The sequence below is a fragment of the Macaca fascicularis genome, chromosome 19 (genome assembly GCF_037993035.2).
Source record: "Macaca fascicularis isolate 582-1 chromosome 19, T2T-MFA8v1.1".
In the NCBI taxonomy this organism is placed as follows: domain Eukaryota; kingdom Metazoa; phylum Chordata; class Mammalia; order Primates; family Cercopithecidae; genus Macaca; species Macaca fascicularis.
The window spans coordinates 63,737,634-63,750,805 of record NC_088393.1 but is presented as its reverse complement, the minus strand read 5'-3'; the positions used below and the strand labels follow the sequence as shown (position 1 = coordinate 63,750,805).

General features: G+C 43.6%; 2 protein-coding genes across 2 annotated transcripts in view; one reads left to right on the top strand and one right to left on the bottom strand.

Moving 5' to 3' along the window:
- NLRP11 (NLR family pyrin domain containing 11) overlaps window positions 1-861 on the top strand; it is a 31,466-nt gene extending 30,605 nt beyond the window's left edge. The window contains exon 9 of the mRNA XM_015442111.4: window positions 408-861. Coding sequence (XP_015297597.3) covers window positions 408-654 — 247 coding nt within the window. The 3' untranslated portion in view covers window positions 655-861. The remainder of the gene's footprint in view (window positions 1-407) is intronic.
- Window positions 862-5,362: 4,501 nt separating this feature from the next.
- LOC102142595 (ret finger protein-like 4A) lies at window positions 5,363-6,924 on the bottom strand. Its single transcript, XM_005590431.4, has 2 exons — window positions 6,639-6,924; window positions 5,363-6,134 (listed from the first exon to the last, which is right to left on the bottom strand). The coding sequence occupies exons 1-2, from the start codon at window positions 6,922-6,924 to the stop codon at window positions 5,527-5,529; spliced, it is 894 nt and encodes a 297-aa protein (XP_005590488.3). The 3' UTR covers window positions 5,363-5,526.
- Between the last annotated feature and the right edge of the window lie 6,248 nt (window positions 6,925-13,172).

Here is a 13,172-nt window from a genome sequence, read left to right as displayed (position 1 = left end):
CAACATGCTGGGATTAGATGTGGGTCACTGGGTCCAGCCTGTAAACATATTTCAGTTGGAAACTTTGACCCCTCAGTATTGGAACCTATAAAGTCTTGAATGGCATTCCCCATTGTGAGGATGTAATGTGAGATGCACGTAAAGCACTGAGCACACAGTAGTGTTGGTTACTGCTAATATGACTTCAAACGGTTCTCCCAATGGAAATCTTCCCTTATGTTCTAATACTTAACGGAGAAATCGCGCTCTCAGGGTTTTTAGTCTGGAGCAGATTTTTGTTTCCTCAGATGGCTTGAGACACTCCCAAGAATGCCCAAAGGATGCCATGTGGGGAATTAGTCATTGATGCAACAAAGCCGAGACCTCACACGTAGCATTAATAGAGTTCGCCCTCTGTTTTCCTTCAGGCTTCCATTAAATGACGTGAGCGCAGAAACCCGGCGGATGGTGATGACTGTAAAGGAAAGAAAACCCAATTTGATCTTTCTGTCTGAAACTTGGTCTGTAAAGGAAGGCAGAGAAATTGGTGTGATACCTGCTTCTCAGCCGGGTTCAGTAATACCTAATTCTAATTTGGATTACATGTTTTTTAAATTTCCCAGAATGTCTACAGCCATGAGAATGTCAAGTACAGCATCTAGGCAACCCCTTTGATCATGTTCTACATAAACCGTATTTGTTATAAATTATTACCATGACTGGAGTGAAAGAGAATTAAGGCTATAATTTTCCTATTTGGGGTGTGCGTGTGTGTGTGTGTGTGACCTTGATCCAGTCAACCATTTCTTAAAATTCCTATACTCTCTCAAGAGTATTTAAAGGATTATATAAAGTAATAAACGATAAATGCATTGGAAAAAAGTGTGAAACATGATTCTTTTATCAGTGGGCATTGTGGAGTAACACGAAAGAAACTATGATCCTTTCATTATTTGTTGGTTGCTTGTTTTTTGTTCTGGTTTTTGGTGGTTTTGCTGGTTTCGTTTTTGGTTTTCGTTATTGGTTTTGTTTTGGTCTAGGGAGAGTTGTCAGCAGGTATCTCTAGGAATCCTCGGAAATGAAATCCTCCTCTCGTCTTCTCTCCTGCCTTCGCATTCCTGCTGCACCGTGTTCATCCCGGATCTACCCAACACCGTAACTGGCATTCATTTCCGTATCTCCCTCTCTGTCAGCCAGCTCTGCTCACAGACGTGTGTGTGTTCCATGGGGTGAAGGCGACTTCTCTCAGCTGTGGAGAAACGGAAGAGATGTGTGGCCTCTGCTCACAGACGTGTGTGTGTTCCATGGGGTGAAGGTGACTTCTCTCAGCTGTGGAGAAACGGAAGAGATGTGCGGCCTCTGCTCGCAAACGTGTGTGTGTTCCATGGGGTGAAGGTGACTTCTCTCAGCTGTGGAGAAATGGAAGAGATGTGTGGCCTCTGCTCACAGACGTGTGTGTGTTCCATGGGGTGAAGGCGACTTCTCTCAGCTGTGGAGAAACGGAAGAGATGTGTGGCCTCTGCTCGCAAACGTGTGTGTGTTCCATGGGGTGAAGGCGACTTCTCTCAGCTGTGGAGAAACGGAAGAGATGTGTGGCCTCTGCTCACAAACGTGTGTGTGTTCCATGGGGTGAAGGCGACTTCTCTCAGCTGTGGAGAAACGGAAGAGATGTGTGGCCTCTGCTCACAGACGTGTGTGTGTTCCATGGGGTGAAGGCGACTTCTCTCAGCTGTGGAGAAACGGAAGAGATGTGTGGCCTCTGCTCACAGACGTGTGTGTGTTCCATGGGGTGAAGGCGACTTCTCTCAGCTGTGGAGAAACGGAAGAGATGTGTGGCCTCTGCTCACAGACGTGTGTGTGTTCCATGGGGTGAAGGCGACTTCTCTCAGCTGTGGAGAAACGGAAGAGATGTGTGGCCTCTGCTCACAGACGTGTGTGTGTTCCATGGGGTGAAGGCGACTTCTCTCAGCTGTGGAGAAATGGAAGAGATGTGTGGCCTCTGCTCGCAAACGTGTGTGTGTTCCATGGGGTGAAGGCGACTTCTCTCAGCTGTGGAGAAATGGAAGAGATGTGTGGCCTCTGCTCACAGACGTGTGTGTGTTCCATGGGGTGAAGGCGACTTCTCTCAGCTGTGGAGAAACGGAAGAGATGTGTGGCCTCAGGAAAAGCCTGTCCTTTTCACCCTCTTTCAGAACGGGGAGTCGAGCTGGGCATCCTCTGGTAATGTTTCCAGCCCTGACACTGTATTTACCGGGCCCCATGGCTAAGCATCTGGCGGCTGTACCTGATAGGCCTCCATAGGTGAGGGGATACCTACTCAGATTGGGTAGGTTTTAGGGTCTTTAGGTGCTGAAAATCTTTTTTTTTTTTTTTTTGAGACGGAGTCTCGCTCTGTCGCCCAGGCTGGAGTGCGGTGGCGCGATCTCAGCTCACTGCAAGCTCCGCCTCCCGGGTTCCCGCCATTCTCCTGCCTCAGCCTCCCGAGTGTAGCTGGGACTACAGGCGCCCGCCACCTCGCCCGGCTAGTTTTTTGTATTTTTTAGTAGAGACGGGGTTTCACCGTGCTAGCCAGGATGGTCTCGATCTCCTGACCTCGTGATCCGCCCGTCTCGGCCTCCCAAAGTGCTGGGATTACAGGCTTGAGCCACCGCGCCCGGCTTTGAAAATCTTTTTTGAGATGGAGTCTCGCTCTGCGGCCCAGGCTGGAGTGCAGTGGCGCGATCTCAGCTCACTGCAGCCTCTGCCTCCCGGGTTCAAGCAATTCTCCTGCCTCAGCCTCCCGAGTAGCTGGGACTACAGGTGCCTGCCACCTCGCCCGGCTAATTTTTGTATTTTTAGTAGAGATGAGGTTTCAACGTGTTGGCCAGGCTGGTCTTGAAACCCTGACCTCAAGTGATCCTTAGCTCAGTTTCTAAGGAGACTGTCCTAATTTATTCCTTTGACAGTGTTTCTAGGACACAGGGATATACAGTAAACCTGAGCATTCTGGTCCCACATAGAGCCAGGAGCTCAAGCCAAGCATCTTTTTCACACAAAAATGAGGCGCGCACACAAGGAAGTATAATAGTCGTAAGAAAAAATAACACTATGAGCAAGCCAAGACGTTGGGCTTCCTCTCCAAATACTAAATTGTCTTAAATATGCACAAAGAACTCAAGAAAACCAAGGGCAGAAGAACTAAAACCAGAGGAATAACTCCTCATCAAATAGAGAATATGGATAAAGAGAAAATTTAAGAAGGAACCAGCAAGCAATTTAGGGGCAACGAAGTACAATAACTGAAAGGAAAATTCACGAGAGAGTTTCAACAGAACTATTTTTTATTAAAATTTTTGAGATCTCACTGAGGTAAAATGGAACATCTTTAACATGTAAAGTTTGATTCTTATTTTGTTTTATTTAAACTGTCAGAATAATTTTATGTAATTATTGTGTTACATCATGGTGTTTTGCAATGTAGATGCATTGCCAAATGGATAAATCTAGTTAGGTAATATATGCATGTCCTCAAAGTTGTCATCTTTTTTATGAAAACACTGAAAATTGCCTCGCTTAGCATTTTTCAAGAATATTACAATATATTAACTATTGTTGCCATGTTGTATTTATTTCTCCTGCCTAGCTGAAATTGTGTGTATCTTGGCCAACCGTTCCCTAACCCTCCCTCCTCACTGCCCCAGCTCCAGCCCCTGGTAACACCATTTTGCTCTCTAGTTCTTTTTATTCTTCCTTTTTTTGAGACAGAATTTCACTCTGTCCCCCAGGTTGAAGTGCAATGGTGCAATCTCAGCTCACTGCAACCTCCACCTCTCGGGTTCAAGCGATTATCTTGCCTCAGCCTCCCGAGTAGCTGGGATTACAGGTGTGCACCACCATGCCTAGCTAGTTCTTGTATTTTTAGTAGACGGGGTTTCACCATGTTGGCCGGCTGGTCTTGAACTCCTGACCTCAGGTGAGCCACCTGCCTCGGCCTCCCAAAGCGCTGGGATTACAGGCGTCAGCCACTGCACCCGGTCTGGCTCTCTAGTTCTGTGAGATCACTTTTTAAGATTCTCCATGTGAATGAGATCGTATGATACCTCTGTCTCTCTGGCTGTATGTTTCACTAAGCATAGTGTATTCCAGGTTCATTTCTGTAGATGCAAATGACAGGACTTTCTTCTTTTCTATGGATAATACTATTCCATTGTGTATATATGTCACATTTTCTTTTCTGTTTTTGAAGATAGGGTCTCACTCTGTAACCCAGGCCAGAGTGCAGTGGCATGATTGTGGCTCCCTGCAGCCTCAATTTCCTGGGGCTCAAGCAATCTTGCCACCTCAGTCTCTTAAGTGGCTGAAACCACAGGTGCAAACCAACACACCCAGCTATTTTTTTTTTTTTTTTTTTTTTTTTTTTTGTAGAGATGGGGTTTGCTATGTTGCCCAGGCTGGTCTGAAACTCCTGAGCTCAAGCAATCCTCCCTCCTCAGCCTCCCAAAGTGCTGGGATTACAGGCATGAGCCATCACAAAGGGCTTCTGTCTCCTCTTTCTTTACCTCTTTGATTTTGCCCTGTCTTCCTTTTCTCTTGCTTACTCATTGTTTTAATTCATCCCTTCCTCTCTCCTTCACTCTAGCTGAAGATTTACTACTTTGATCCTGAAAAAACAGGTCTTAAATTTTTTAAATTTTACAGAACATTTATCCATTTTCTGTTTCATTGATTGCTACTGTAGTCTTTTGTTTTTGTTTTGTATTGTTTCTACCTAATTTGCCACTGCATTTGCTCACTTAAAAATGGAAGCTAGATCACGGATGAGGAGGGTATTTTCCTTGATTTTATCAGTGTCTATTTCTATAAATTTCCCTCTAAGCCTCAGCTACATCTACAAATTTTGTGATATTGTGCATTTACTTTCATTTAGCTCAAGGTATTTTATAATTTCCTTTATAAGTTTGCCTTTGATCTGTATTTTATTTTGAAGTGGATGTTTAATTTTCATGTCTGGAGATTTTACAGATTTCTTCTTGTTACTGATTTCTAATTTAATTCTGTTGGCATTTGAGAGCAGTGTGTATAATTTCAATTTTCCATGTCAATGTGATTTGTCTTATGGCCACATCTGTCTATGCTAGCAAATGTTCAATGTGTACTGGAGATGAATGTGTTTTCCAGTTGTTGGGTAAAACTGAACACATACAGGCACATACTTTTACCAGTTTAACAGGCAGTGTTTCCTTGTCATTTAGAAAGTCAATTAATTTGGGGGGGTCACATTTATATTATTATATAGTTTATAACCTCCATAACACATTTACTTGATCTTACAGCAAAGCAAAAGAAAAACATTTGCAAATTCATCTGAAAATTTTAAACATTTATTGTGAAAGAAACATAAGCATAAGTTACAAAAAAAAGACACTATATTTCCATATGCAATTTTTCATCAGCAATACAAGTAGAGCTCAGAATTCATTGAAAGACCCACATTTTTCTTCCATACCTTTGAACCATAAGTGGACTAAGCAGAGAAGTTCTCGCCTTTGGTCACGAGCACACGGCCACTTACTGTGGATGTTTTTTGTGTTCAAGTGTGTAGTTGCCATGCCCAGGATAAACTGGGGAACTGGCAATGCTATTATTAATTACACACATGCTCAAGTATCCGTGATCATCACGACTTGTATCTGCATGAGCAAAACATGGACGCAGTGGCTCGGTAGCAGAAATTTTAGTGAATGTGAAGATATGGGACCCATCACCGACATTATAGAAGGAAATGACCCTCATTGTTATATCCAGGTAAATCCCCACTCGGTGTAGACCGGGGCTCACCCAGAGGCCCGTCAGAGGCTTAGTGCTGGCAAAGTAGATCTGTCCTTCTCTCAAACCCACAGTCCAGAAGCCGAGTTCTGAAGAGAGGACGACGTTCCCCTGTCGATTCACAGATTCCTTGCACACGCCCACATCCCACACTTTGCTGGTGCCCACGTCCACCTCCCAGTAATGGCGGCCGGAAGTGAAGCGAGGGACGCCCAGGACGCACAGGGCGGAGTCGAACCTCTCGGCTTGCTCCTTCCTGTTCTGTCTGAAATTCCCACACCGGACACGCCTCAGGTCTTCAGAAATGATGAGATAGTTGTTGGCTGTGTCCACGTCCAAGGTCATATCCACTGTGGAAAGAAGACCCAGTAGTTCAGCAAAGACGTACGTTAAAGACTCCCTCTGCCCTTCTACTGCACAGACCCAAAGATTTTATTCACTGCCACTTCTTTTGTTCCACGTTCATTCTCAGATCCTATTTTTTCCTTAGGAATTTCCCTGGCCCCCTGATTAAGTCAAATTTTACATATAGACTGTATGAATATAATTGCAACAAGCCCACCTTTGTCATAGTAAAAATTCTTGTTAAGTTATTCAATATTTTGATTAAAGATTTTTCTCCCTCTTAGTGTATAGGATGGATGAAGGAGGAGACGATAGTTTGCTCTCATAATTATCAATTGGCACAGATCCTGCGAAAATCTATACTGAGCGCTGACAACAGCTGATGTTTGGAATCACAAACTTTTAGGTTGTAGACTTCAGCTGATGCCCGTATTGAAAGGAAAGACATTTAAAAGCTCCTTTTTCCAAGGCCCTTTATGGGCTTGGAGCAGGTAGTGCAGATTCCTTACCTTGGAACTTCCTCATCCTTGGATTCATCTGCAGAGCAGCTCTCAGCTTGGGCTCTAGTTCCTTGATCTTGGACACCAGCGCCCCCAGCTGGGCAGCGGGCCTGATGTCATTCTTCTGAGAGACCACAGGGCAGAAAGGGCACAGCACCCCCTTGCCATCGGGCCCCTTCCGCAGTGAGTTCATGCATCGGAGGCAACAGATGTATCCACATTTCAGGTGCATGGGGTTTTCAAGATAATCCAGGCAGACAGGACAACTGCTTGCTGCTTTAAAGTGTTCAGCCATGGCCACTGCCTGGGAATAAATAGACATGGGATTAGATTTTACATGAGTGGAATGGGACTCATGTAAATTTCTTGGGACACTTTCATCTTTACCATTTTGCTTGATTTATGTGGCTATTAGACAATAAATTTATCCTTATGTATGTTGATCACATTATGTTTATATTGGACAGCACTGCAGACCATCAACCTCCATAATAAGCCTGGCCAATTTTTGTATTTGGGAGAGATGGGATCTCACTATGTTGCCCAGGCTGATCTACTACTGACCTCAAGCAATCCACCTGCCTCAGCCTCCCTAAGTGCTTGGATTTCAGGCACGTGCCACCATGCCAGGTCCTCTGAACCTTTTCTAATAAATGGTGATTTGAAGCCAGTATGAGAAGCAGGTTAGAGCTGGACTCCTCATACTTTCCCTGGGAGTTGAATTTCAACATAAAGCTTTTCGTTTCTCAAAAACCCCCATGGCATAGTACTTGTTCCGCCTGGATGTGGCATGAAACTTACAGCATTATATTACACAAAAAGCAAAAATAAATAAGTTGGACTATGTCAAACAAAAAGTGTTCTGCATAGTGAAGGAAACAAGGGAGACGATGACAAGAAAACCAACAGAATGGAAAACATGTTTGCAAATTATGTATCTGATATTAGGTTAATATCCAAAATATATGAGGAACTCATAATAGAAAAAAAAAAAAAAAAAAACCCTAACACTAACATGCTGATTATAAAGAGCTAAGGCAAGATCGTGCCACTGCACTCCAGTCTGGGCGACAGAGTGACATTCTGTCTCAAAACTAAAATAAAATGCCCAAAGGACCCAAATAGAGATTTCTCTAAAGAACACATTTGAATGTGTTTGTATGTACCAACAGGTGCTGGAGAAGGTGCTCAACTTCACACATGATAAAGAAAATGCAAATTAAAACCACAATGAGATATTACCACACATCTGTTAATTTGACTGTGATCCGAAAGACAAGTGTGGCTGAGGGTGTGAAGATAAGGGAATCCTGGTACATTATCGATGGGAATGTAAATTAGTACTACAAGTATAAAAAACAGTAGAGAGATTCCTCAAAATATTAAAAATAGAACTCCCCTATGATCAAGCCATCCTACTCCCGGGTATACACACAAAGAAAATGAAGACAATTATGTCAAGAAGATATCTGCATTCCCATGTTTATTGCAGCATTATTTCCAATCCCCAAAACATGGAAACGACCCAAGTTTCTGTTGGTGAAATTGTGCCCTAAAGAGTTAAAGAACGGCCAGGTGTGGTGGCAGACGCCTATAGTCCCAGCTACTCAGGAGGCTGAGGCAGGAGAATCGCTGGAACCGAAGAGGCAGAGGTTGCAGTGAGCTGAGATCGCGCCACTGCACTCCAGCCTGGGTGACAGAGTGAGACTTCATCTCAAAAAAAAAAAAAAAACTCTTAAAGAAACCAGTAACAGAAATGTTTGAGTGTATGGGATGGCAGATAAGAAAGGAAACAACTTGGCTGGTTGCAGTGGCTCACACTTGCAAATTCCAGCACTTTCTGAGGCTAAGACAGGAGGATTGCTTGGGCCCAGGAGTTCGAGACCAGCCGGTGCAACATAATGAGACCCATCCGACGAAGAATTTTAAAAATTAGCCGGGCATTGTGGCACACACCTGTAGCCCCAGCTACTCGGGAGGCTGAGGTGGGAGGATCATTTGAGCCCAGGAGAGAGAGGCTGCGGTGAGCCAAGATCGCACCACTGTGCTCCAGCCCAGGCAACAGCAAGACCCTGTCTCACAAGAAAAAAAGAAAAGAAACAACTTTGCTGAAACACTGAAACTCCCGTTGTTTAGGAAACAAAAGAACTGGCTGAAATTGACTGGAATTAATATGGCCAGCTGGAGTCTGTGCAGAACAAGCTTGCTGACATCACAGCCCGAATTTCCACTGCATGTTGTACACACTGCAGCCTGGAGCCTCCTGGGCTCAGATGATCCTCCTGCCTCAGCCTCCCCAAGTAGCTGGAACTACAGGCCTGCACCACCACACGCAGCTAACTTTTGTGTTCTTGGAGAGATGGAGTCTCGCTGTGTTGCCCAGACTGGTCTCCTCCTCCTGAGCTCAAGCGATCTGCCTGCCTCAGCCTCCCAAATTGCTGGGATTTCAGGCATGAGCCACCATGCCAGGCCCTCTGAACGTTTTCTAATAAATGCTGATGTGAAGCCAGCATGAGACGACAGATTAGAGCTTGACTCCCGTCCCCGTGGGATTTGAATTTCAATGTAATGTTTTTCTTTTCTCAAAAATCCCCATGTCATCCTGTTCACTCCTAGAGCATTGAACAGCGAATCCCTTCTACTCAATAATGTTGGAAGAAGAATAGATCAAGAAATTGTGCTATATATACAATGAAATATTATACATCCTTAAAAATGGATGAAACTTGAGGGCATTTTGCTAAGTGGAATAAGTCAGATAGAAAGCAATAAATACTGAATGATCTAACTTACTAGGAACCTAAAAACACTGAAGTCATAAAATTAAAGAGTGGAATCAAAATGGTGCTTCCCAGACGCCAGAGGGAGGGTACGTTTGGAAAATAAAACAAAATCCATAGCAGAATCTGAGGGGTTCAATGAGTCAGTGGCAGAAACTCTATGCACCATCTCATGAAGTCTGCCAAATTCTGATGACATCCAAGAAAGATTGTCATTGCTTTGAGCCCAGGTAGAGAAAATCAAAGTCCTGCCTACTACAGTCGGAATAGAGGTCCCAGCGTCCCCAGGTTTATACAATGTTCATGGCATGCAGCTGGCCTCAGACAACACTTAATTAGGAAACTACTTCATTCCCAGACTACTCTCTTCTTTCTGTCCTTTGCAGAAATCTGAGTCATATAAATAAATTCCACAGGCTTGAACTCACCTCTTCCCCTATAGGGTCCCTTCTGGTTTCCAAATTCTTCCGGGTACAACTGAAATGTGGAGACAGAATGCCCTACAGGGTGCTTTTATAGGAGAGAGTTTATTCACCCACCTTATTCCCGCCTTGTCCCTCCTTTTTAATCCAATTAGCTTTGATTTAATTCTGGCATAAGTGAGAACTTTTTATGCTTTTGGCATCAGATTTTCCCGACAGTGAAAGGAGATGATTGTATCTTGAGATTTTTTTTCTAATTAATATAAACAAAATACTGCCATATAATCCTTTTAGGTTAGATCTTGAATATTATGTCTGTTGGTGGTAAGAAGCAACTGGAATTTTTAAACATTGAGCAACATTATTAATTCTTCTAAAATGTATGGGACTAGTGTCAGTTTTTAATCATCAAGCAAAATCTCCTCACGTTTCAATCAAGGAAGTCAGTTAAACCTGTTTAGAAACCTTTATGAAAATCACACTTGCTAGACCACACTCCTTCACAAAGCAATTTTCTCCATAGTGTGAAAATTCTCATTTAGAAATCTGATATGAAAACTCCAAAACTGTTGACTGGCCATCAGTCAGCGAATAATCTCAGTAACTGTTTTTTCTGTTACTGAGATTATCCAACATTAAAGTAAAAGATAGTGTTATAATCTTACTACTTTGCATACATCGCCACATATATAAAATTAGATTCATTTCTCTTTTGAAAAATGTACAAAAATGTTCCTGATATTAGATGAATCTCAGGCTTTGACCAGTGAGAAGGCAAAATTAGCATATTGGGGGTAGTATGGAAGGGGACTTGGTTACATTTAGATATTTAAATTAATTGGTCTTTCATTTAATCATTTTCTCAGGAATCATTTCCTGGTGTTTGCTAGAAACTCTTATTTTAAACCCTAAGCCGAGGCACATACCCAGTTCTCAATTCCTTTGGTCTCAGAAGGCAAATGTAAAAACACACAACTCTACATTGTGACCCATATTTTATTACAAATCCTTGCACATTGCGTTTCCTTATTGATTGGGAGCTATAGCAACCTGCCATATGTTTGTGTTCACACACACACACAACATATGCATATATGAGATATTTATTTCATATCTCATTATTTTAATAAGTTTAGTTTCTTTTTACAAATCCTTTTAAAATGTCCTCACAGTTTTGGGAGGGATTATTCTCCAATTTGTCAACTCTGTGGACTCTTGTTCAAGGGACATGAATCCCTAACATTTCTTTCGTGTATTTATTTTGAGGCAATCATGAGCAGGATTTATGTTCTCCTTGGGAACAGCAGGAACGTCAATTGTGGAAAACTCTAACCCAGTGGAATGATTTACCTCGAGCAGAGTCTCCCAAAATACCCCTTTTCATGAAACTGCATTTATGCCCATGCCTTGGGTGAGAAATTCTTCTACTAAGAATTAGAGAATGGCATATTAGGATTCCCAGCACACTCATGGGATTGATTTCGGGTGTTAGTTACTTTTAACATTTTTTCCAATTGGATCTTTGCCCAGAAAACAGCTCTGCTGCCTTCCCTTGGGACGGTGGTAAGGTTTTCCTTGCCCATTCTCAGTTCAGTAATTTAAGGGCCTTCTGTGTGTGAAGGAACCTGTCTTTCAGCATCCCACTTAGGAGGGCTACGTTCTCCATGCCCTGTCCCGACACGTGTGTCATAGAACCCAAGGCTTACATGGTTGGCACCAGTGATTTCCAATCCCAGAGCCCCATCCAATGTCATAGGCAGATGCCTCTTTAACAACAAAGAGAAGCTCAGTGCTTCTCACCATCCACGTTTGGCTTAGTTTGTAAGAAGAACCCATCTTTCTTTCTCTCAACATCAGCATTTTTAGGGCACAAAGATTTGCCGTGAACCTGAACATTCTGGCCCCATTCTGACCACTCCCCAGCACATGGCCCCCTGCCAGTCCAGCCAGGCCATGGGTGGGGTAGCTCGGAACCAGGCAGGGTAGCCCTGTCCAGCCCAATGTGATTGCTTGACCAAATCTAGGAGCTCTCCTTTGTGAAACCCCTCATTTGGTTTTTTTACCCTAACCATAAGGAAGAACTCACCTGGCTGGTCATGGCAACAAACTCTGTGTAGAGAAGTGTCAGTCAGGAAAAGCCAAGTTGATAGTTACAGGGACAGGGTTCCCGGACCTGAGATGGCAGTATTACGGAATCTGTAGTATCAGTGAAATTGTCTACATGGACAGTCTGGGGCTTCTCCGATGAGGAAAAAATTGTATCCCTAGTGCAAAACACCCCAGCCACTTCTGGTGAGGAATGACTGTTTCTGGCAATTATGTGAAGATCCTGATGGGGTCGCCAAAGAGCTGACTTTAAAAGTTTTTCATGTGTTTTGTTTTTTTTTGTTGTTGTTGTTGTTGTTGTTTTTGAGACGGAGTCTCGCTCTGTCGCCCAGGCTGGAGTGCAGTGGCCTGATCTCAGCTCACTGCAAGCTCCGCCTCCCAGGTTCACGCCATTCTCCTGCCTCAGCCTCCCGAGTAGCTGGGACTACAGGCGCCCGCCACCTCGCCCGGCTAGTTTTTTGTAGTTTTAGTAGAGACGGGGTTTCACTGTGTTCACCAGGATGGTCTCGATCTCCTGACCTCGTGATCCACCCGTCTCGGCCTCCCAAAGTGCTGGGATTACAGGCTTGAGCCACTGCGCCCGGCCTCATGTGTTTTTTTTTAATGTAACTTCAGAATCAAAGTCATAATCAGCTGTGGAATGAAAACTTGAAGGTAGGTCACGGGTGTTCTTTACTATGTTTCCAACTGGGCACGTTTCTTAGTGCTGTGTCATATTTCCAAATAATGACCATCATAATTCCATCAGAAGTCTTGTTGTCCCATAATCTAAAATTCAACCATTCTGACTACTTTAGGCCCTATGTCTTTTTAGTCTGGAAAACACCCCCATTTGAAGCCATCTTCCCCTCCTCAAAATTCTGATACCCCTGATGTCTGCAGCCTTCACAGGTGTATTCTAATTTGTCTAAACAAAGCCTTCCCTTCTGTGCCTGTCCTTGGAGAAAGACGTCCGTTCTTTATTCTGGATAATTTGCACTCAGAGGAAGCATTTCTGAAAAGAGAGGAAGGAATATTCTGAAAATAGTCCCATAAATTGGGAATATAGAGCAATAACATCAGAATTTTTTTTTTTTTTTTTTTTTTTTGAGACAGAATCTGGCTCTGTCACCCAGGCTGGAGTGTAGTGGTGTAATCTCAGCTCACTGCAACCTCCACCTCCCAGGGTCAAGCGATTCTCTTGCTTCAGCCTCTACAGTAGCTGGACTACAGGTGTGCACCACCACACCCAGCTA

Coding starts and splice junctions, on each gene's coding strand:
- LOC102142595 (XM_005590431.4), bottom strand. CDS start 6,924: ATGGCTGAACACTTTAAAGCAGCAAGCAGTTGTCCTGTCTGCCTGGAT. Junction 6,135..6,638: donor AAGGATGAGGAAGTTCCAAG/GTAAGGAATCTG, acceptor TTCTTTCCACAG/TGGATATGACCTTGGACGTG.